General features: G+C 39.7%; 2 protein-coding genes across 2 annotated transcripts in view; both read left to right on the forward strand.

Moving 5' to 3' along the window:
- Positions 1-26028, forward strand: part of LOC309796149 (uncharacterized protein) — a gene marked incomplete at its 3' end in the record, with an annotated part of 551894 nt that overhangs the window by 349800 nt on the left and 176066 nt on the right. The window contains exon 5 of the mRNA XM_082609206.1: positions 15511-15612. Coding sequence (XP_082465332.1) covers positions 15511-15612 — 102 coding nt within the window. The remainder of the gene's footprint in view (positions 1-15510; positions 15613-26028) is intronic.
- On the forward strand, positions 891-1850 carry LOC309796648 (melanoma-associated antigen B16-like; the record flags this gene model as incomplete). The annotated part of the gene is made up of 1 exon (XM_082609907.1): positions 891-1850. One exon carries the CDS (start codon positions 891-893, stop codon positions 1848-1850), a length of 960 nt encoding a protein of 319 aa, XP_082466033.1.

The raw sequence follows: 26028 nt of genomic DNA on the forward strand, positions 1-26028 counted from the left end.
TAATCAGGCCCTGCCAGGAATCAAGTTAAGATGCTGAGCAGGGACTGGGGGAATCACACCCTGGAGAACAGTGGGCGCCCCATAGAACCCTGTCCCTGTTGTCAGACTGGGTAGGCCCTGGAATAGTCAGACTTCGGTGCTTTCTGATTTTGGTTTTGGGAATCTGAGGGCTGTTGTCTCAAGTTAACAGAGAGAGCTGCCTCAGTCTCTGTCAAGGTCAAAAGTCATGATCTTTAGTGAGGATTGTGGGGACCGCACACATCAGAACAACAGAGCCCCAACAGACAGCCGTGCTCCTTTGTCACTTCTGGGAGGCCCGGGCAGGTATGGCCCCATGAGCGGCCCCTCACTTCTCTCCCCTGTCTGTCTCCTCTGTGACTTCCTGGCTGAGAGGCTCTGAAAAAAGCTGTCAGTGTGCGGCACCTCCTTTCTTCTTTGTAAGTCAAGTGTCTCAAGAAGATTTAAGCCTCTTTTTGAGGTGACAATCCTTGGGTCAGTAGAGGAAGGAGTCCCAGATACTCCCTGGGATCACAGTGAGGACTCTGAACAAAGATGGAGGGGACCACCCACCGCAGAACAGAAGGGATCCCACAGAGCTTGACCCCACCTGCCCTGTTATCAGCTTTAGGAAGCCTTGGACTAGGTTGGCTGGCTGCACCCTGAAGAGCCTTCTCGCTCCCTCCTTTGCTTCCTACAGTTCAGGACAGGAGACCTGTGAGGCTCGAGTACTGCTCTAAGGAAAAGATGGATGGAAGGCACTCTTTTCAGAGCTGCCACAGTTGAGTTAACAGATGAGGCCACTCACATCCTCCCTTTCTCCCTAGGTGGTGGTCCTCTTTTACCCACTCGCCTGCCCACATTCCTGTCTGCTGCCACAGACCAGAGTGAACATGTCTCAGGGTCAAGAGATTCCACATTGCACACAGGAACAGCACCATGCCCTCAGTGAAGCCCAGGGCCTGGAGGCTGCACAGGTCTCCAGGGCGCTGGAGGAGACCTCTCCCTCCTCCTTCCATCCTCTAATGCCTGGCAATTTGGAGGAGGCTCTGGCTTCTGGGGCACCCAGTACTCCCCACAGTCCTCAGAGTGCCTACTTATCTTACATTGTCACTACAGCCGTCTCATCACGCACATCAGATGAGTGCTCCAGCAACCAGGAAAAGGAGACTGGGTCAGTTTCTTCAGAGTCTCTGTCAGAAACTGAGAACTTGCCCACAGACCCTCTAGATGAGAAGGTGATTTTGTTGGTGCAGTTCCTGCTGCAAAAGTATCAAATGAGAGATCTGATCACAAAGGCAGATATGATTGGTGATGTTATCAAAGAGTACAAGGATGACTTCCTTGAGATCCTCAGGAGAGCCTCTGAGTGCATAGGGCTGGTCTTTGGCATTGATGTGAAGGAAGTGGATCCCATCAGCCACAGCTATGCCCTCGTCAACAAACAAGGCCTCACCTATGATCCGAGGCTCAGTGGTGACAAGGGCATGCCCAAGACAGGCCTCCTGATAATTATCCTGGGTGTGATTTTCATGAAGGGCAATCGTGCCACTGAGGAGGAGATCTGGAAAGTGTTGAATATGATGGACTTATATTCTGGGAGGAAGCATTTTATCTTTGGGGAGCCCAGGAAGCTTATCACCAAAGATTTAGTGGAAGAAAAGTACCTGGAGTACTGCCAGGTACCCAGTAGCAATCCTCCACGCTATGAATTCCTGTGGGGTCCAAGAGCCCATGCTGAAGCCAGCAAAATGAAATTGCTAGAGTTTTTGACCAAGATCCATGAATCTGACCCTACTTGCTTCCCATCCCAGTATGAGGAGGCTTTGAGAGATGAAGCAGAGAGAGCCTGAGCTAGAGTTGCAACCAGGGCTGGCAATGCTGCCATGGCCAGGGCACGTTCCAGTGCCATATCCAGTAGCTCCTCCCACCCCTAGTGAGGTCTGAGGCCGATTCTTCACTTTGTCATTGAAGAGAGCAGTTAACTTCCTAAGTAGTTGAGAGCTGGAGTGTGGCTGTTGGGAAACGGTATACTTTCTGTTCCTCTTCTATATAGTTAACATGGAGGTTTATTTTCTTTTTGGAGTGAGTTAGTTTTCAAATGTTCCTTTTAATATAACATTTCATTAGCTTCAGAATCTGTTTATGAGTGAAATTGGTCATACATTTATTGCTATTTATGGAATTTAAGAATACAAGTTTTGTTTGTAAAACAAATTGTAAAACTGACCATCTTCTTTTGTGATCTGGAAAAGATAACATGACATTAGAATGGGCATTTCCTTGGCACTGTCAAAGAACTCAGCAGTAAAATAGTTGGGATCAAGAAAAAAAAAAAAACTAAAAGATGGTCAATTCTTGGCTTCCCTTATCCTGTTTAATCTTCTGTTCTGTAAAATTAGAGGACATATATATGCCTTTGCTTATCTTGTTTAAGAATGTAAGAGAAATCTTAATAAATTAGACCCTGTGTACAATGGCTCATTTATTCTCCAAACATTAAATCAGCATGTGCTCTTTGGAAAGCACTGTGTTAGTACTGGGCATGCCCAGATAAACAAGACTTCCTACCCACCCATAGAATTTTAGAGTCTAGGAGCAGGAATCATGTAAAGACAATGGTGGATATCCTTTAATACCAAAAGAAAAAAAGGAATCAGGAGTTGGGGAGTCCATATGAGGGCTGTCAAATATAAATGTCCTGAGACAAGGCAGGCTGAGGCCTTGGGAAACTGCAAGTCCTCCATTGGGAGTTAATTTAATTTAATTTTTTATTTTTATTGGAGTATAGTTGATTTGCAATGTTGTGTTAGTTTCAGATGTGCAGCAAAGTGAATCAGTTTTATATATATATATCTCCATTCTTTTTCAGGTTCTTTTCCCATATAGGTCATTACAGAATATTGAGTAGAGTTCCCTGTGCTATACAGTAGGTCCTTGTTATCTATTTTATATACAGTAGTGTGTATATGTTAATTGAGCTCTATGATACACTAGATGAGGCTGGGGAAGTGGTGAGCCAGGGGTGTGTCTCAGAGTTGAGAGACTTGGAATGGAATGGAAAACTGTTCTTACCAGTTACTTTGGGATCATGGGTAAACCAGATCCCTCCTGGGGTAAGAATGGAAGATATCCTGCATTATTGCCCAAATGCAGTTGAACATAGTACACAAATTAGGCATTTTATGATTATCATCTTCAAGGAGTTTGTGAGAAATAAAGGTGATACTTTCTTGAGCTGAGATACCTAGAAGCCACTGGGCTGGCACTCTTTGCCTTGGGCTGGGGGGTCCAGCGTCCACACCATTCAAGGGACATTTTAAATAGGTTATGTTCAGTAAAATTTGGCAAAATCTAAGCAAGGCCTGTATTTTTGGAGGAGGCAAATGAATGAGAATAGGGACGGACTGTTGGAAGGGCAACTGGGAGTTGGTCCTTGACACAAGTTCTAGGATCCAGTTGGGAAATACTCCCCCAAACCCAAATTAAATAATGCATCCCCTAATAAAGAAGATTTAGTAAGGCTTTCTTGGTAAGCAGCAATTTTGGCTGATTTGGTGTGCCATGTCTCAGAGCAGGGCATATTCTCTGACATCTGCTGGATAAATAAATCCCAGAGGGGAAAGTGCTAGTTTCTGGGGTTAAAGTAATCATCATAATAACTGCCATCATTAAAAACCCATTGCATACCATGCACTGTACCAGGGGCTTTACATACAATACATACATTCTAACAGTCCTACATACAAAACCCTTTCACAGATGAACACAAGGCTTAGAGAACTTGGGAATGTACCCAAGTTCACAGGCCTAATATGTGACAGAGTTGGAACTAGACCTCTGGTTTGAATTCTTCTAGAGCCCATGCTATTCCACTCCTCTTAGCCTGAGGTCACCATTCTGTCTGTTAACTCATTTCTTACTACTCCATAATGCCTCTCGGGGGATAAAAAGTACCTTGTAGCCAAAGTACTAAAAGTGGGTATAAAGAAGGGATGTGAAAATGAGAGTCAAACACAATTTGGAGATTGTTTGTTGGATTCATTTACCCAGGGTGCTGTTACCTCAACACCAAGGTTCCTTGAGAGCTGCCTCTGATCAGTAGCTGGCACGTGTGTTAAGTCCCAACACTTTCCCACATTACAGCTCCCTTCCCCTGGGTCTTCCCCAGTGTGCCTTCCTGGCTAACTCTGTAACCTGATCTGCTGACCAGCTCTTCACTGCATCCTCCTCTGAACATTGCATCCTGATCCCAGTAGAACAGACAGCCCAGAACCACCTTCCTTCTCCCTGACAGAGTATTCCAACTTCCTGCAGGCATTCTTGGTTGACATTTACTATGGGATCCCTCTGATAGCAATAGCCCCTTCTATGTAAAGTTCTCTTTGAACAGTGAAGTTTAGGTACATGGTCAATCTCCTATGGGCTTCTTGGCACAGAACATACTAGTTCCTGGGATATAAACCTGAAGTAAGAGAAGTTTTTGAAACCATGTAACCATCTTGACGTTTGCAGTAGGATTTTTTTTTTTTTTTTGCAGTACGTGGGCCTCTCACCGCTGCGGCCCCTTCCATTGTGGAGCACAGGCTCTGGAAACGTAGGCCCAGCCGCTCCGTGGCATGTGGGATCCTCCCGGACTGAGGCACGAACCCGTGTCCCCTGCATTGGCAGGCAGACTCTCAACCACTGTGCCACCAGGGAAGCCCTGCAGTAGGATTTTAATGGGGTGCCATATTTGAGACTAGCCACTGAAAAGCGACAGCAATGAGTGAGCATACGTTGGTGGTCAAAAACCAAGGCCTCCCCCTTAAGAGGCAAATGGGGCAAGGTCATGGAGATCACTGTGTAAGCAAACAGCCAATGTAACTGGGCTGGGAACTATCTTTATGTCTCCTGGAGACAGCTATTTCTTACCTTGTATGCAGTGTACCTCCTCTACTGAGGATGGGGCTTTGTAAATGGATGGGGTTAGTGAATGACTGCAGACAGTTGAGACAGACCATGAGTACCATGCGTAGTAGAAATGGATATACAATTTCAAGGAGGGGGAAATTGGAGGGGGGATGCCTTAGTGGCTAGTTAGCTCAGTGACTGTAAGAGACTAGGTATGGACATGTCTTAAAAAACAATCAGGTGGTATCTTTAAACCCAGACTGCCTTCTATGCTTCCTGAATTTTTGGCATACCAGAGGTAAGTGTCCTGGGGCTGTGTTTGCTGGCCTGTGTTGCAACTAGATAGGGGATTGGGAAAGGGTCAGATAGGGGATTGGGAAAGGGTCAGATAGGGGATTGGGAAAGGGTCAGATAGGGGATTGGGAAAGGGTCAGACGTTTGCAGAGTGTGTGGTGCACTTATAGAGATGGCACACTTCCTTATTAAACTGACAGGAGATTATGGAGATATGTGAGGTCCAAAGAGGGAAGCATTATGTACCATCCTGTTGGCAGCATCCCCACCTCCAAGATGAGGGTGTTAGGGCTTGGAAAGGAGACACCCATGGGAATTCTCAAGTTAGGTAAGGAGTTGTAACACTTTGTGTTTCCTCCGTGGAGGCAGAGACCCTACCAGGATTATTTTGAATCAGTCAATGTTACCTCTGGTACTCTGAGTCATTCATTCACCTGGAAAGCACTTACTGAACATATGCTGAAGTCAAACACTAAGTAAACAAAACAAAAGGAGATGGCAAGGCACTTGATTCAGGCTGTAGATGTGAGGATGGTGAGGAGGAGACAGATTTGAGTTTTAGGAGTTGGGGACTATGTGAAAGGGTGGGAGAGAGTCTGTAATGACCCTGAGTTCTGAAGGTTAACTGACTAGGTAGAAGCTCTTCCTCTTAGCTGAGACTGAGGATAAAGGAGGAGGAAGAGTTGGTGGCAATGTGAGTTGGAGGTAGAGACGAAGGAGGGTGTGGTGAATGAGTCAGTGTGGGCCATGTATGGTGAGGTTCTGCAGGCTGTCCAGGTGGAGACGTCCAGTGGGCAGTAGAAAACATAGGCCTGGCTATCGGGAGAGGGTCCCCAGCTGCATCTGGAGAGGTCATGTGAGGCCATGGGTGGAGGTAAAATCAAGTATTGTGCATATAGTGGCCTATATTCTGTCTCATCCCCTGCAAACACTGTTGGAAACCACAATTACACAAAACTTAATAAGTCCAGGGAAGAGTTTAAAGGGAGAAAGTACTTACCCAGAAAACCATCAGTAAGAGAAAGTTTTCCTGTTTCCTATAGCTCTCTTTTTTAAGGATGTACTTGTGCCTTTGCCTATAAATTGCCCATGCCTGTGTATTTGTGGCTTATAGTATATAAAAAGTTATATAGCATGAATTTTCAATCTCAGATCCGCCCTCTCAGGTGTCTTCTAGGATTCTACTCTTGATAGCCTTTGTTCAAGGCTAAGCTTACACCCACAATACACAGAGAGTTATCTGCTCTAACTAATGTGTCTGTTCTAGGCAGCTGGCAACTCTGCAGTAGCTCAAGTTTCTCATGACACAGAGAGCAAAGGACTGGAGGCAGTCTTGGGCCCATGTCCCTGGAAGTTGGAATTTCATGACATATCTTTTATCTAACTGGGAGACTGTGATTGTCAAAATTTTAGATATGAGCCCACTCATTCCAGCTGAAGCTTTCCCCAGAAATCCAATCCATGAACATAAGGAAGGCCGAGCAGTCTGGGTAAAGTGGGGACTGCAAGCCCACAGCCTTTTCTTCCCCCTGGGGACAGTGGGCCTTGACACCTACAGAACTCTTGGCTGCTGCCTGAACACTGCTGGGAAAGCTTGGTGCTAGAAGACCCTGCCTCAGGCATGGACTTCATCTAGAGTTGCCAGCCGTCCTGAATACACAGGACACATCCTCGATGTGATTTTGTCCTGCATTCTATATTGGCTTTGTCAGGACACCCTAAATGTCCTGTATTCAGCTTTTTTCAATAAGTTACAAAAATTCAGCAGTTAGAGCTGTTTTTCAACCACAGTAATTGGCGATTAAATCACTTAAGGCAATACTAGCTGAAAAGCATACCTCCACAAATAAAGATCTGGTCTCTCCTGCAGGTTTGGCTGAGGGAAGAGCCAAAGGGGCGCCAGGGGTGGGGGGGGGCTGTATTTAGAATTAAAGGAAATTTTCACGAAAGAAACAGCTTTTTTTGGCCATAGTCCCAAGTTGTGAACAGGTAACCACCATTAATTACATGTAGGATCAGTAGAATCAGCTGTCAGTGACTGCCTCTCTTGCAGTACCTAAGCTTCTGAAAGACAGCAAATCAACGACTGCACCAGGCTTCTGAAAATCAGCCAATCAGTGATATCCGCAGGAACCCCATCCTGTGTGTCAGCCAATCAGTGATACCCCCACCCACACAGTCCTGAACATCAGCCAATCAGCAATAGTCTCACATTTCCAGACAGCGTCCAATCAGCAAGTTCCTCTGTCGGGTAAGCCGCGCTTCTGGAAGTCAGCGGGCGCATAGCAGCCGTACTCAAGTGACTACAGGGTCGCCACTGAAAGTTTGTCAGTCCCTAAACACTCCCGCTTCTAAGTGTTCGGCAATGCTTGAATCCCCAAGCTAACCAAAACCTTGCATAGGATAGGCTCTGGCTTTGTTCTGGAAGATTGCGCCTGGTAAGTACTGCTCCCCCTATAAGGAAACGGGAGAGTTTTTTTTTTTTTTTTTTTGCGGTACGCGGGCCTCTCACTGTTGTGGTCTCTCCCGTTGCGGAGCACAGGCTCCGGACGCGCAGGCTCAGTGGCCATGGCTCACGGGCCCAGCCGCTCCGCGGCATGTGGGATCTTCCCGGACCGGGGCACGAACCCGTGTCCCCTGCATCGGCAGGTGGACTCTCAACCACTGCGCCACTAGGGAAGCCCGGGAGGGGTATTTTTGCATCAAATATCAAGTTTATAGTTTATTCATAGTTCCTGAGTTCACAGCCCTTTCAACCATTCAATTCCTATTACTAACTTGTTCAGACTTGTGGGTGACAAACACGCTGACTGTGACCCTGAGATTTTCAAATTCAGTCTTTTTTCATCTGTTTTCATTTGTGTACATTTGAACCTCGAAATGCCCAAACGCAAGTGTAAATGTCATGACGAACTTTATGAACAGTGCACCTTTATTAAATGAGAAACAAGTCCTTTCAAAGGTTTTTGTGCAGTATGCAGCTGTTCATTCAATATAGAAAATTGTGGAAAATCAGTTATAAACCAGTAAATATACTACAGCTGAGCATGCTAGCTGTTTGATTCCCTCAACTAGTAACAGTGACATTAAAAAAAGATAATGTATTCTTTTTGTTTAAGAGACATTTAGATTACAAAGGTAAAATCACAGCAGAGGGCTTCCCTGGTGGCGCAGTGGTTGAGAGTCCGTCTGCCGATGCAGGGGACACGGGTTTGTGCCCCAGTCCGGGAGGATCCCACATGCCGCGGAGCGGCTGGGCCCGTGAGCCATGGCCGCTGAGCCTGCGCGTCCAGAGCCTGTGCTCCGCAATGGGAGAGGCCACGGCAGTGAGAGGCTCGCGTACCTCAAAAAAAAAAAAAAAAAAAAAAAAAATCACAGCAGAAATTGAAACGGCCTTCTACATTGTATATAATCATCAATCTTTCACTTAAAGTTGGAAGCAAATTTTCAAGTGCCACGATTAGATCTACTACGATAATGAAAATAGCTTAATTTACATTACAGAGATTATCAAAGATCTAAATGCCTCACCTTTTTACGTTGTGGCCACAGATGCATGTAATAACAATACCTTTTTCCTTCGCTTGTGAAATAGTTTTCTGTTGTGAAAAAAGGCTTTCTTATAAAGTTATTGTGAATAAAGTCCTTTGCAAATGTGACTTCAGAAACAGTAGCAAATTTTTGCAGAGTTCCTTTTTTTTTTTTTTAGTTAGGAGTTAATGAATTAAAGGGGCTAAAGTTGACATAAAGCATGCATGAGTCTATGTTGGCTGTACTGCCCATATTCTGCATAATGCAATTCAAACAGCACCTGATGTCCTTTTTATTGAACTTGAAGTAAGAATCATAAAATGATTCTTACTTTAGCATTTATATTCTTTGAATTGACTTACTAAAGGATTTTGGTGATTTTGTTAGCATTCAGAATTCTTCAGTTTGCATTCAAATATCCACTGGCTCTCAAACAAATGCAGGTGAAAGAATCTTCAGTTTATTTGAAGCAGTGATACTTTAATTCTGAAGAAAGGGCGCCCCCCCCTATTCTTGTTGACTTCTTAAATAAGCCACAGAGCAAAGTCTACTTATTTCTTGTTCATAGTTATCAATATTTATCTAGCATTAGGATTATGTGCATTGAAAGAAGATCAAGCAGTTATTAAAGTACTCCATTGATTAAAGGAACTTGTTGAATATGTTAGAGAAAGAATTGATGAAAAATGTTTCCCTTTGTGTGACAAGGCTGTTCTTAAGATTATCACCATTACTTATGAACATGAAAAGAAATTCTGATTTGAAATGGGTAATTATTATGGAATTTGTCAAGACTATCATTTGGAATGGATCTCATCACTTGAAGAATTTGATTTAGTACCATGGATGTTACTGAATAGTCTTCCAGCATAGGAACAAGAAGAGGATAACGATTGATGATTATGATCTTTTTTGTCAATGGATGACATTAAAAAAAGAAAAAAAGTTGAGATGCAACACAATCCTGAAAAATGGAAAAGTGAGCTATGCTGTAAAGATGGTATTACGTGATTCGACAGAGCAAATTTGAAGAGCAGTTCTCAGAATTGTTAACTACGCCAGTACCTGTTTAGTATACCAGCTCATAATGCTAATGTTGAGCATATGTTCTCATTAATTAATTTTCAAAGGACAAAATAATGAAGTAAGTTGAAAGTGACCACTGTAAAAGCTATGAAAGCTATGCTACAATGTAAATGGAAGACACACTGAAACTGCAAGGAATTTTATAAGCAAATTTTGTAAAACAAACTCTTAAAGAGAGGTAGATCATCAGATCAGGGGAATATAACTAAAGAAAGAGGCATATAACTTAGGTGTTTGTAATTTAATTCCGATAAACAATAAATAATGTTTTAGTTTAAGTATATTCTATGAAATGTTTTTTTCTTTTTATTTCAACGTGTATATGCATAGAAAATGTTACAGGTGGAATTGTGTTTTCTCAAAATTCGTATGTTGAAGTCCTAACCCCCAGTACCTCAGAATGTGATTGTATTTGGTGATAGTTTTTAAAAAGAGGTGATTAAGTTAAAATAAGATCATTAGAGTGGGCCCTAATTCAATATAACTGGTATTCTTGTAAGAAGAAGAAATTAGGACACCTATACTCAGAGGGAAGACAATTTGAAGACACAGGGAGAAGATGGCCATCTACAAGCCAAAGAGAAAGGCCTAACAAGAAACCAGCCCTTGCTACCACCTTGATCTTGGACTTCTAGGCTCTGAAATTATAAGAAAATAAATTTATGTTGTTTAAGACACCCAGTCTGTGGTACTTTGTTATGGTAGCCCTAGCAAATTACTACAGACAATTAAAATAATTCAAATTTAACTAGGTGCCCTGAGTTTTAATTCGCTAAATCTGGCAGCCCTAGGTAAGGGAGAACAAGAGGTAAAGCTGCCTCAACACTTACCCACCCTCAGGAACTGCAAGGAACACTGCCTGGATGATGAGCAAAAGATGGCTTGTAGTGCTCTCAAATGGTGAAGAATAAATGACTCTAATCTCAAGGCACTTTTCCCAACTCAGTTTCATGCTACCAGACTTCTGATGCAGAAACCTAAGGAGAAAAGTGCAAGAAGGCCAACATATAGATTGATCTCATTCGTGAACATAGATGCAAAACTCTTAGATGTAATAATAGTTTATTTCATCTGCAACATATAAAAAGAATAAAACACTTGAAGCAAGCTAATTTATCATTAGAAAGTCAGGTGATGTAAATTATTGCTTTATTGTAAGAAGATTCATAAAATCATTTTAATGAAAAAGCATTTGATCAATTTGAACATATATTCAAGATAAAAAAAAGGCTCCTTTTAGCAGCCTAGTAATAGAAGGAAGTTCTTTAGCCTGCTAAAGATGATCAGTCATTGGTGAAATTTTGAGAGATTTTCATTTGAGATAATGATGTTCTATGTGACTATTCAACATTGTATGGCAGATCCTCACCTCCATAATAAAGCTAAGATAGTATGAACAAAGTATATTGAAATTGTACAGGATGAAACAAAATTGTCATTATTCACAAATAAAATGATTTTGTATGTGAATAATCCAAACTTAATCTAAGGAAAAATGTATCAGAAATAAGGAAAAATGTATGAGAAATAATAAGAGTTTTCTGGATATTAATTCCTTATAACAAAATCAACTGTATTTCTATGTATCAGGGAAAAAGCTGAAATATAAAATTAGAAACACCATCTGCAACAGGACTAAAACTTCCAAGTACCTTGGAATACATCCAAGACAATGTGTATATGATCTTTACAAAGAAATTTTGTAGCCTTAATGAGGAAAATTTTTAAAGATTTAAATAATTGGGAAGATATGCTTTTTCATGAATTGAAAAGCAAAAAACAAAACAAAAACCAAAACCCAAAATGAACATTGTTATATGGTCTCCATTTTGTATTTATTTTATATTTTAATTCCTACAGCATCGTGTGAGGTAGGTGTTACTGCCTCGAGTTTAAAGATAAAGAAACTGTGAGTCTATAAATTCATGCAGTAAGTAGCATGGCTGGAACCTGAATATATATTTCTGTCTAAAGTCCCTGATTTTTCCACAGTACCACTGGAGTAGACACTGTTAATGCCCTACCCAGATACTCTCAGATACTTCTTACCAGCTTTGTGCATTCCTTTCCAGGCTTCTGCATGCCTTGCCACTGAGGTGTCATATATTTGACCTTCAGAGGATTACCCTTGGGCATTGGAGTCTCCTTTTTCACACAGAGTCAGGAACGTCTAGCAATTTTATATCCCTCCCATCCCCTGCAAAATTCCCAGACAATCCATGGCCTCCTTCCCAGTACAGAGAACTGGAAGTGCCTAACAATTTCACATTCCCACATCCAATCTCCAAATGGTCCCTAGCCAACGACAGAACAGCTCCTTTGATTCAAAGCTGAAATACCTTTGAGGTGTATTTTATGCTCCAGGGCCCCCATAGAACTAGGGTGAGTCTAAGACCTCAACAAAAATTATACTCTTTCTGGGCCTCTTCTCCTTTTCTGTCCTGCCTCCTTCACTCCCTGAGTAGTTTCTCCTGGGAGTAAATCCTTAGAAACACTTGGATCTGAAACCTTAGTTTATTTGGGAGAATATCATCTGCTAAACCTACATTATGAGAGAGATTTATTTCAAATTCACAGTCTAGATAGTAGCCCCCAAATTAAGTAAATATGCTTTTTACATGAGCTTTATAAAATATGAGTATAGAATTGGTTGTAATAATGTTAAATGATCATTCAGTTAGAATACTGTTCATAGAATTCAGTTATCTTTGCCAAGTGGTTTTATCTACCTGGCTTTCAGTTTTCTCCTTTGATAAATGAGTGTATTGGATCAGATATTCTCTAAGGCAGTGGATCTCAAAAGCAGGCAGTTTCATCCCCCAGAACACATTTGGTAAAATCTGGAGACATTTGAGGTAGTCACAACTGAGGAGGAGTGCTGCTGGTACTTCTAGTGGGCAGAAGCCAGGGATGCTGCTAAATAACCTGAAATGCCCTGGACAGCCCCTACAGCAACAAATCATCCAGCGCAAAATATCGCGAGTGCTGAGACTGAGAGACCTTGATCTAAGGTCTTACTGTCTCTAAAATTCAGTGAACTATTAATTCTATCTTAGTTTACAGTATGTCAGTTCATCATTTTTGTAATCAATGCATTTTCTATGAGAAACCAGTCAACTCAGTCAGCTTGATACTAACCAGTTAGTTACTGGTCTGTTTATAAGCAATTGATGGTCAGTTAAGATAGACTACTTCTGCATGGGCACATAGCCTTTGTAACCCAACATTCAGTGACCTACTTGCTGCTCTAGAGAATACTTTTTTAAAAATGTGGAACCGGGGATAGAGATTACCTAGTGAAAGCAAATACAATGGTAATTTCTTTACATAAAGTGGCATGGGCAAATTAAATAAAGTATGTAACATGCCATTTTATGACACAGTAATCATAGTTTAATTAAAGAGCTATATGAGTAGTATGCACTTTTGACTTTTTATATTAATCTCAGTAACTAAGAGAAACTAATACCCCTGATTTGCTGTTATTAATAGAGCAGGGGGGGCTTCCCTGGTGGCGCAGTGGTTGAGAGTCCGCCTGCTGATGCAGGGGACACGGGTTCGTGCCCCGATCCCGGAAGATCCCACATGCCGCGGAGCGGCTGGGCCCGCGAGCCATGGCCGCGGGGCCTGTGTGTCCGGAGCCTGTGCTCCGCAACGGGAGAGGCCACAGCAGTGAGAGGCCCGCGTACAGCAAAAAAAAAAAAAAAAAAAAAAAATAGAGCAGGTTTCCAATGACATTTGCCATGTTATAGTTTTCTAGAACAGTGAACACATTAAAAGTAGCTATGGTTAGAAGTTCATTGGTTATATTTACAAAAAAAGTACCTATTCCAATTTTTTTACTTGACATATATCATGGTCATTGTGAATTGCTTGTGTTTAATGTGCCATTAAAACACCCTAAATTAAATGACATAATGCTACACTATCTACTTCTGTATTTTATCCATTTTAAAGCTTAATTGCTTTATAATGAAGCATAATGTAGAGGCAAATACGGGAGCAAATGAAGAAGAAAGTATTAAAATTCCATGATGTAATTAATTCCACATACTTTATAAAAGATCTCTTTCTATGAAATCATCATTGTGTAAGAAATAAAGAAACATGTAGAAGGACAAAGTATTTTGGATTAATAACCGTGAAGTACATGAGGTGGATGAAGAAAAATGAAATAAAAACATAAAATCTGGACTCCAAAAGTTAGAGACTTGGTTCTGCTGGCTGGCTTTACTCTTGTTTCTAGGTTCAGAAAAGGAATGTAAATACAATAAAATAAGCCTAGAGGACTGTAAAATGATTCCACGGTGAGATGGATTAGGTTAAACTGCTTCACCCAAATACAGCACAGCAGTGATATAACAAGCTCCCAAGGGACAAATGGAAAATCCCTCACTGGTGCTGTGTTCAATAGCGGAGCACTTAAGCCTTTGGAAATCAAAACTATGGTATCATGTTTTGTGTGTCTTTCTCAAACTGCTACTTGATATTTTATTATCATATTTCTTTATGATTAGGATTTTGTGGACTGTGCCTTTAAGATCAATAATTGGAGATGCAGAGATAAGTTTATATAAGACAGAAAGATATAACATAGCAGTGCTGTGATCTGTTTCTGTTCCCCCAAAATTCATATGTTGAAATGCTAATGCCAGATGTGCTGGTATTAGGAGGCAGGGCCTTTGAGAGGTAATTAGGCCATGAAGGTAGAGCCTAATTAATTGTATTAATCTTGTAGTGCCTCACAAAAGAGACTCCACAGAGGTCTCTGACTCATTCCACCATGTAAGGATACAACCAGGAGATACATCCAGGAAGAGGGCCCTCCCCCACCCACCCATGCTGGCACCCTGATCTTGGACTTTCCAGCCTCCAGAACTATGGGAAATAAATTTCTGTTGTTTATAAGCTACCCAGTCTATGGTATTTTGTTATAGCAGGTCCAACTGACTAAGATAAGCACTATTCAAACTATTTTTTTTTCTCATTTTTCTCATGACCCATGGGAAAAATAGCCTACCAATTCCCATGAACAATACATAGCACATTAGTTATGTATCCACATACCTTTACAACTCAAGATAACTTTTTTTTTTTTTTTTGCGGTATGCAGGCCTCTCACTGTTATGGCCTCTCCTGTTGCGGAGCACAGGCTCCGGATGCGCAGGCTCAGGGGCATGGCTCACGGGCCTAGCCGCTCCGCGGCATGTGGGATCTTCCCAGACAGGGGCATGAACCTGCGTCCCCTGCATCGGCAGGCGGACTCTCAACCACTGCGCCACCAGGGAAGCCCTCAAGATAATTTTTGAATGAAAGTACTTGTGAATGTTTTAATTAAATGGTTAGCTATCTATTTTAATATAAGAAAAACGGTAGGTCTATAGAGTATACGTAAAGCCTGGAGATGTGGAAAAATATGTAGAATATAATCAAGGACATCTTCACTCTGTAAAATAATAATGCTGTCTGTGTTTCCAGACTTCATGAATACTGATATGGAACAATCTCCAAGATGTGTTATTAATCGGGGGGAAAGCAAATTGCAAAACAATATGTACTACTATATTATTACATTTATATAACAGTCAAATGCACATTTATATCCATATGGGATGAACTCATAATAAAATTGTATGGTGGTAGGGATGAGAGAGGGAATTGAAGGGAATTCAAGAGAGAATTTTGACAGTATGTTTGAAATTTTTACAGTGTGAAAATGGTTATGGAGCACCAACCACTGCAGTATTTTAACCCTGATCAGCAACAGATCACTTTCAAGACTTCATATCTGACCCTGATGCTTCAGTCACTGTGAGTATGAGGGTGGACTCATTTCATGTGAAGGGTCCTGGGCGAATTGTTGGAGATTTAGGTTATAATCCTCCCTCTGGTACAAACCACCTGAGTGATTTTGAGCTAATCACCATTTCCCTAAGCTCCAGTCTCCCCATCCATAAATAATGATTTCTAAGGTCTTGTCTTGCTTTACTGTTTCAGCTGATCAGAAGTCAGGTAAAAGTATGCACCAATCCAGTGGATCTATGCTGGCTGGCTCTTAAAACTCCTCACTTCATGGTTGTGTCACACTGTCCTTTTGAGAAAGTGAAAATTAGCACTGCTAGTAAAAGAGTGCCTCCAATGGGACATGGACAAAGTCAAGTAAACAGTGTTTATACACACAAGGACCCACCACAACTAAAAATAGGACTAATGACCCCTCTTTGTAAGTGATTTTTGCTTTCTTATCAGTGATGTCCCCAGGCCAGCATTACTACCCTACCTCATAAAAAAAAGATTACTGAGAATCTAATTGCTAAACTGCTCCTTCTTCTCGACAAGACCCTATCCAAGACAGGAGTCCATGATCTCCCTTGGGAATATCAAGCACAAGTCCACACCTATAAACAGCCCCTCTTAAATCACCATTATGAGGTGCCCCAAGGTTTCATGTGGGGTATGTCCTCATTTTCTACAGCCTACTAAATAAATCTGACTTTGACTGCAGATGTGTGCCTGGCTCTTTGACTACTGGGATTTGACACTTCCTTTTGACCATCAAAAATATCAGTCATGTAACATAAACTGCATCTTTTGTCAAAAGATACTTCTTTTACTGAAAGAACACCCTTATTTTGAAATGCTATTGAAATAAAACATACAAACAATAGCAAGAGGGGTTAATCTATATCCTTGAAGACAGTTTTATTTATATTCTCAAATTATCATCCCGTTCCTCATACCTACATCACTTCATTAATTATCTAGGCCTACCTTTCACTGGTAACTTGAACATATCCACAAATTGTAGTCAGTTACATTCTGAAACATGATGAACATCCTTTAAGAGATTTGTATTAGTTATATATTGCTGTATAACAAATTACCCCAAAATTTACCGACTTAAAGCAACAAACATTTATTATCTCACAGTGTCTGTGGGCTAAGAATTTGAGTGGCTTAGCTGGATAGTCCTGGCTGGTTCAAGGTCTGTCATGAGATCCTGAATCTTTGCTGCAACCTCACGGAGACTAAATAGGTGGTTTGATGTAAATTAATTTCTGAGCAATCTATTTCCTTATTAACATGTGTGCCATTGAATAATTGTAATCCAGTCACAGACATTTTAGTATGTATTTTCCACACATACGTGTCATGTGAAGGCCTCATAATAACTCTGTGGATCCAGTTTTCAAATGAAGAAACTGAGGCTTGGAGAATTTAAGTATCTTACCCTATATCGTAAAGCTATGGGGAGATAGAATCAGGATACGAAAAAAATTTTTGTTTAACGCCCAAACAGTACTTTTTGTACAAGATCAGATCTTCTAGAGAAAATAATTTTTTAAAAATAAAGAAGGAGAGAAAGAAGTAGGAATATTTGTTAATTGGGTCCTTACTTGATAACATAAATGTTTACATACATCATCACGCTTAATCAAGTCCATTCTCTTGTTTAATCAAGTCTGTTTACAATTGCTATTCCAGAAATCTCTCCCTTTTGGTAAAAATGCCCTTCAAAATATTTTCCAAATAAGCAATAAACTCATATCACCAGGAATGCCAAAATTCTCTCATCCATATGTGAGCACTGGGGTCTTTTAAAGAGGAAGTCATTATATTTTGTCTCGATATCTTTTGCATCACTTTTCTATGTTCTGTTCCTCCTGAATACTTTTCTATCTCATTTTTCTTCCTTCTGCGGAATAGAGAAAGATCAAATACGTTATTTATACCTTTCAATAAAATGACTACAGTGAGAAGAAGTTTCTGTCAAATATTTTATTTCTTCTCTGCTTTGGCATTTTGAGGCAGTTATTTCTAACTGGCTATTCAGAAGAGAGCAAGAAGGAAAGAATTCAGAGAAGGGTACATTGAGTAGGACCTAAGTCTTTCAATATTTAATGTGAAAAAGAAGATTAAACTGCACTTAATTTCAGATAATAGTTTTCAGTACTGAAAGGTATAGATATCAGAGAAAGAGGAAACATCAGAAATACAGTTTATTTAAAACTGTACTAAACAGGGTTACTTGTGGGCTCTCTTATGCAGTTTGAAATATCTATCAAGTGAAGCTATGCATTTTCTTTGATCACAACATTAAACATTAAGCTAACAGTGCAGTGGAAATAATTCAAGATTTGGAGTCAGCAAGAAATGATTTCAGGTTCTAGTTTTACCATTACTGGTTATATAACCTTGGACAACCTGTTTGTGACAGTTTGTGTATCTGTAAAATGGGAGTAATAGTAGTGTCTATTTTTCCTGGTTGTGGTAAAGGTTAGAACTAACGTAGATAATTTGCCTAATACAGAGTAAAAGCTCAGGAAGTGGGGCTTTAATGAGTCTTAGTTTACATTTATTTATTTGCTTATGGAAAAAATGTGCTAATTTAGGAGAGCTAGAAAGAGAAATGTTTCTTCACCCCTTCCTAGCTACTCGGTTCTTAGATCTCCAGTACTTGGACCGCCACCTGTTCTTAGATCAATTTACCCTCGCCCAGTAAGTGCTTCTTCTGAAGCCGGAAGCTGCTTTGAAAAGCATACCTCCTTTTAAGAAATAACTTCCTTTGTGCAAAGTTTCCAGATGTCAGGTAGGCTTACCTCACCTATGTTTCTGGTTAGTAGACTGCAGATTTTAGATTATTATTTTCTTAAATGTAAGCAAGACTTTCAAAATGAGTTCCCAATCAAAAATACTAAGGTATTCACATTAGCTAGCTTGATAAAATGGATATGTGTGCCTGTGCTTCCAATCCTCGTTGAATATGAAGTTGACAGACAAGAAAAATCCTTTTAAACTTTACAGATATAAGCTTTTATTTGCTTAAAGCCAGAAAAATACCCCATAAGAATATGTAACTATTTCTTAATCAGTTTTTTAAATTCTTCTGTATAAACGGCTGCCAAAAATAAATGATATATTGATAGATCTTTATAGACTAATATTTAAATTACTTACATGTGCTCAATCATGAACTGTGAGGAAATGACAACTTATAAAAGACTGATTATTTCAAGTCAATACAGACTAGTTTGTTTTAGCAGTAGGAAAGTATAAAATCTGGCCTGTTTGAGGGTACAAAATTTGAGAAACTAAAGGAATTTGCCCTCTCCCAGTTGTTAGTAGGAATTCACCAACCTATGGGGACTCAGCTCAGTTCCACACAGGCTTATGTTTTAAATTCCTTGTTTATTTGGTATAGAAAGAACCTTTTTACAAAGAGTGATTTTTGGTTTTCCCCAAATCCCACCTCTGTGGATTTCCCCTGCAGTTTTGGAGCTTGAAAAGTACATTATAGTCATCCACCTCTCTTTTCTTCCAGTGTTCACAGTACACTGTACCAGGGGGTTCACCCTGAAACATTCACACTCCTAAACCTTCATTACCCAGGATTCAAACTAGGCTGAACACTGTCATACTCCTGACAGCTCTGCACAGTGTTGCTGTGAACATGCTCCTCATATTCTCTTGCATTCTCTGTGGTTATAATGTGTCCTCTATATATTTCTGTGGGGATAGCACAATTTAAGCTAATCATTGAATCAGGAATGTGAATCTTCACCTGAGTCTTGCACCCAGGAGCAGGGGGTGATGTTGGAATTACCTATAGCAAATCAATTATGAAAAATAAAATGGAGAAATGGAAATATAAATGAGATCTAAATAAAAAGTAATATAAATTGATGAGCTGGACTTCATTAAAATTAACAACCTCTGCTCTGTGAAAGAAGATATCAAGAGAATTAGAAGAGAAGCCGCAGACTAGGAGAAAATATTTGCAAAAGATACATCTGATTAAAGACTGTTATCCAAAATTACAAAGAACTCTTAAAACTCAACAGTAAGAAAACAAACAACCTGATTAAAAAATGGGCCAAAGACCTTAACAGATACCTCACCAAAGATATACAGGTGGCAAATAAGCATATGAAAAGATGTTCCATATCATATGTCATCAGGGAAATGCAAATTAAAACAACAGTGAGATACCACTACATGCCTGTTAGAATGGCCGAAATCCAGAACCCTGACAACAGCAATTGCTGGTGAGAATGTTCTGCACAATGTACCCTCCTCTCAATTTTATTGTAAACCTAAAACTTCTCTAAAAAATGAAGTCTTTTAAAAAGTAATATGAAAGAATTGAAGTTCTTGCTAGACCTTAATGTTTGTTACATTTGTTGGAATGGAATTTTCTGAGGGTCTTATTCATAAATGTACCATCTGTATCCCAATACTGTGGCTGGCGTAAAATAGGGACTGAAGTGAATTGAAATTCTTTATCCAAAATGAATTCCTTTTCTAGAAAGGAAAAACTGACTAAATTTATGGAAATCTATGTTCAAATCTAACTTCTAATTTCGTACCAGAGCTGGTCAGGTGTTTAGACTGAGCTTCTTGCCAAAAACTACCAAAACTGCCAGATGAAATATTAGAAGTACCTTCTTGAAAACACTGCCTAGCTGATAAAACAGAAAGAATGATCTGGCCAAACTTAAGTGAAGGCTGGAACCAGATAATTAGCCTGAGCATAGAAGCCAGTTTTGCCCTAAGGGTATTTGCTGAATTTGACTTTAAATTTTCACAATCTTGGTTTAGGATACAAAGGGCGAAATGCAGGCCTCCCAGAGGCTGGAGACAAGTAGGAATCTTCCCTTTGTAAATCTGATACCACAAGGGCAGGGTAACGGAAAACTAAGGTTAAAGCTGCCTACTCTGTATACACCCTCAGGAACTGCAAGGAATACCACTGCCTGGATGATGAGCAAAAGATGGCTTCATACGAAGTGCTCTGAAATGTTCAAGAACAAATGACTCTAATCTCATACACACTTTTCCAAAGGACAGGACAAGGGAAGACTTCCCAGTTCAGTTTCATGTTACCAGATCCCTGATACAGAAACCTGAGGAGAAAAGTACAAGAAGGCCAACCTCACTCATGAACATAGATGCAAAAATCCTAGACACAATAATAACATAAGTGGAATGTTCAATGTATAAAAAGATGAATATACTGGAGCAAGTTAATTTACCATTGAAAGTCAATTAATGTAAGTTACTGCAGTATTGTAAGATGGAAAATACATATAATTAATGAAAGAAAGCACTATAAAATTTAACATACATGCAGAATTTAAAAAAGGAAAAAATATTGTACACTTATAATTTTGTTCAGGGCTAGATATCATGTTAAGTGTTTTTTCCACAATAAAATTTTTAAAAAGGGAAAAAGAAAACTTGTTAACAGCCTAGGAGTAGAGCAGAGATTCTTCAATCTGCTAAAGAGTGACACTTTGAAAGATTTCCATTTGAGATAAGGATGCTGTACACAGTTATTCAACATTGTATGGCTGGTCCTCACTTCCACAGTAAAGCCTTAAGGTAATTTAAGAAAACCCACAAATGGAGAGACATACATTTTCCTGAATAGAAAAACTCAATATTGTCAATATATCAATTCTACTCAAGTTGTTTTATAGAGTCAGTGGAATCCCAGTCAAAATCTTGAAAGTACTTTTGTGAAATATGAAAAGATGGAAAGTTGATTCTAAAATTTATATAAAAGAGAAAAGTGGTAAGGAAAGTCAGGACTCTTCTAGAGAAGAATAAGGTGCAGAAATTTTCTGACTAGATTTTGTAGCTTATTAAAGCTGCGGTAATCAGGAATGTGTGGAATTGGTGCTTGGATAGAAAATAGACCAAATAGAATAGAAAGAGAACACAGAAACAGCAACTCATATATGGGCACTCCATATATGAAAAAAAGGACAAGGAATATTTGCTGATCAGCAGGGAAGAATAGACTACTGAAGAATATTTCTGGCTTAATTTGGAATCCATGGATAAAAAATAAAAATTAGAAACAAGACAGGGATATCCTTTTTCACTACTCCTATTCAACATTGTTCTGTAAATCACAGCTCATTCAATAAGGCAAGAAAAAGAAGTAAAAGTATACAGTTTGGAAAGAAAGAAATAAGAATATGTCTATTTGCAGATGGCGTAATTGTCTATATAGAAAACATGAAAGGGTCTTAAAAACAAAACAACTCCTGGAACTGTAAGCAAATTTAGCAAGGTCTCAGAAACAACATCAATGTACAGTAGTCAACTGCTTTTCTGTATACCACCAATAAATAATTTGAATTTTAAATTAAGAAATCTGTACTTTTAAAAACAGCACCAAAGAATTGAAGTGCTTGGGTATAAATCTAACAAAATATGTGCAGGGTCTATGTGTGAAAACTGCAAAACACTGAAGAAAGAAACCAAAGAAGATACAAATAATTAGACAATCTGTGTTCATGGATTGGAAAACTTGATACAGTTAAAATGTCAGCTCTTCCTAATGTGATCTAAAGATTTAATGCAATTTCAATGAAAGTCTCAGCTTCTTTTATAAAAAAGATATCTATAAACTGATTCTGAAATTTACACAAAAAGGCAAAATTACTAGAATAGCCAAAACAATTCTGAAAAGGAAGAACAAAGCTAGGGAACTCACATTGCCCAGTTTTATGATCTACTATAAGGCCACAGTAATCAAGGCAGCGTGGTATTGGCAAACGCATAGACATAAAAATCATTTCCAGGTAAGTTTAGTTAATACATAAACTAAATATGTTATACAATGGAATATTACTCAGCCATAAAAAGAAACAAAATTGAGTTATTTGTAGTGAGGTGGATGGACCTAGAGTCTGTCATACAGAGTGAAGTAAGTCAGAAAGAGAAAAACAAATACCGTATGCCAACACATATATATGGAATCTAAAAAAAAAAAAAAAAAAAAGTGGTCATAAAGAACCTAGGGCCAAGACGGGAATAAAGACGCAGACCTACTAGAGAATGGACTTGAGGACTCGGGGAGGGGGAAGTGTAAGCTGTGGCAAAGTGAGAGAGTGGCATGGACATATATACACTACCAAATGTAGAATAGATAGCTAGTGGGAAGCAGCCACATAGCACAGGGAGATCAGCTTGGTGCTTTGTGACCACCTAGAGGGGTGGGATAGGGAGGGTGGGAGGGAGGGAGACGCAAGAGGGAAGGGATATGGGGATATATGTATATGTATAGCTGATTCACTTTGTTATAAAGCAGAAACTAACACCACTGTAAAGCAATTATACTACAATAAAGATGTTAAAATAAATAAATATGTATTAGTTTTTGATTTCTGCATAACAGGTTACCACAAACTTAGCCGCTTAAAATGACATCCATTTATTAGCTCACTTTCTGTAGTTCAGAAGTCCAGACACAGCATGGCTGGGTTCTCTGCTCAGAGTCTCACACACATACATCAGGCTAAAATCAAGATGTCAGTCAGGCTATGTTCTTATCTGGAGCTCCGTCATCTTCTAAGCTTATGAGGTTGTGGTGAAATTCAGTTTCTTGCAGTTTAGGCCTGGGTCCCTGTTTCCTTGCTGGCTCTCAGCAGATGGCAATTCTCAGCTCCTAAAGCCTGCCTACATTACTTGCTGTGTGTACCCTCCATCTTCAGAGCCAGCAATAGGTAAGCTCCTTTGTATCAAATCCCTCTCACTTTTTGAATCTCTTACCAGGAAGAGTGCCATCCTGAGGCAGGAGATAGATGGGCTCCAGGCTAGACATTTACAACTGGCCTCCTATTTCCTATTTACATTTCTTCGGGCTAGATAAAGATGGGCTTCAGGCTGGACACTTACAACTAGACTCCTTTTTGCATTTCCTGAGACAGGGGATAGGTAGGCTTCAGGTTAGATATTTACAACAAGCCTCCTGTTTGCTCTCCGAAATGGAAGTAACAACAGAAATGGTAAATAGCCAGGCTTTGTCTTCTGTGGACACCTTAAGATAACAGTCATGGCAGGGACAGAGAGGGGCTAGATCCTGTTTGAGTAAAGGATGAAGAGGTCATATATTTCCCATCCCTGGGGCAAGGGAGACACTGCACATGTGCAGAAAGGCTCCTTGGGGGTCAGAAGTCCGGGGACAATGCCAGGCCATAATGAGTCTTGCTTCTCCCAGATGCCTTTGCATTGAGATCCATCTTGGCTGTAAGGTGCATGCACACGTAGGGGGAGGGTCCTAAAACAAATTAGCCAGGGGGGACAAAACAAGACGATTGGCCAGAAGGTAAACAAAGCCCCAGAAGAACTGGCCTATATAAATGGCTTGACCGCCTCTTTACTGCGCTCCTCCTCATTAGGGAGGACGCCCACACCCTTTCTCTACAGGTGTGCATCTCTGCCTTGCTTCTGTCTTAACAAACTTTCTCTGTGTGCTCTTCCACTTGTGCTGTCTCTAATAATAAACTTTGTACCTGTTTTTACAGTTTTTGCCTCCATGAGAAATGCATTTTTTACTGGGGGCAAGAGCCAGGGGGTCTGGTGGCTAGGATTCCTGGTTTTCATTCAAACTACCCAGGTTCAGTTCCTGGGTAGGGAATTAAGATCTTGCTTCAAGCAACTGCTCACTCCTGCCTCTCCAAGATAATCCCTTTCAAGGGTTCAGCCAATTAAGTCACACCCACAGGTATGAACTGACTTGTGTCATCCCAAAATTCATATGGTGAAGCCCTAACTCTCAGTGTGGCTGTATTTGAAGATAGGGCCTTTAAGGAGATAACTAAGGTTAAATGATTTATAAGGGTGGAGTCTTAATCCAATATGCCTGATATCCTTATAAAAGGAAGAGATGCTGGAAAAGCATGTGCTCAGAGGAAAGGGCCATGTGAGAACACAGCTAGAAGGCAACCATCTGCAAGCCAGGAAGGGAGGCCCCAACAGAAACCAACCCTGGTGGCACACTGATCTTAGATTTCCAGCCTCCAGAACTGTGAGAAAATAAATTTCTGTTGTTTAACCCACCAAGTCAGTGGTATTCTGTTATGGCAGGCTGAGCAGACTAATATATCTGCTAAGAATAATCTCCTTTTCTTTACTAAATTGTGCCATATAAGATAAACTAATCATAGAGTTGATATCTCATTGTATTCATAAGTCTCTCCCACACAAGATGTGTGGATTATACAAGAGTGTGGATCATTAGGCGTCGTTTTTTAGTCTATTACAGCAGCTTCATTTGTTATAGCAAAAAAAAAAATATGGAAGCAACTCAAATGTCCATCAATAGGAGGATGAATAAACAAAGTATGGTACATCCATACAACAAGTTACTACTCAGCAATAAAATGGAAGAACTGTTGATGCACACAACAGGTTGGATAAGTGCTGAGTGAAAGAAGCCAGTCTCAAAGGTTATATATTGTATGATTATATATACATACAATATGTAATTATATATGTATGTATAGTATGCATATATGATATATAATCGCATATAACCGTATATATATATATATATATATATATATATATATATATATATATATGTGACATGGCATTCAGAAAAAGACAAAACTAAGGATGGAGAATAGACCAACGATTGTCAGGGGTTTGGGTGGGAAACTATTGGACTACAGATAGGCTGTTTGAAAAAGTTTTCTGGGGGCATGGGACTGTTTTCAACCCTGATTATGATGGTAGTTACGCAAATCTAAACGTGTTAAAACTCATAGACCTGTACAACAAAAAGTCAATTTTACTGCATGATAATTTAAAAATAAGAAAAATAATTTACCTCTAAGGATATCTTATAAATTCCATGAAGTGACAAAATGAAACATTTTGTAACTTTTAAATTTATTGATAATAAAATAAAAATTTATAGCCACAATCTTGACACTTGAATTATTAAAATTCAGAAAATATTTAGAGATGTAGAGCCACTGGATTAATAATTTAATTTTTTTTTTACAACCAAAATGCTAAATTTTCAGATGAATTCCTCAGGAGATTGTGGCCATTCCAAGCTACATTAAAATGTAGTCAACTTTACCACTCTGGACTTGTATCACATTTTACCGAATCACACCTGGAACTCCTTGTTGCCATGTGTTAATCCACCAAAGCAGTCATACTATTGTCTATTACTCTGTGTTTCACCATCACATCTTTACTCCACACAGAGATACATTTTATTTCAATTCCTATGTCAAATTGATAACTGGAAGTGATAAGTCACTCTAAAATGAGGAAAGCTGTCCACAAGCAGTTGCTCGAGAAGCTAAAAATACATTTTCACAGCTGACGTGTTAATGGGGAAATTAACTCTGCCAGCAACATGAAATGAGATACTCAAGGCATTTTGAGCATTTGAGAGGCAGCTGATCTCCATTTCAC

Source organism: Mesoplodon mirus (genome assembly GCF_964341445.2).
Source record: "Mesoplodon mirus genome assembly, chromosome: X".
In the NCBI taxonomy this organism is placed as follows: Eukaryota; Metazoa; Chordata; class Mammalia; order Artiodactyla; family Ziphiidae; genus Mesoplodon; species Mesoplodon mirus.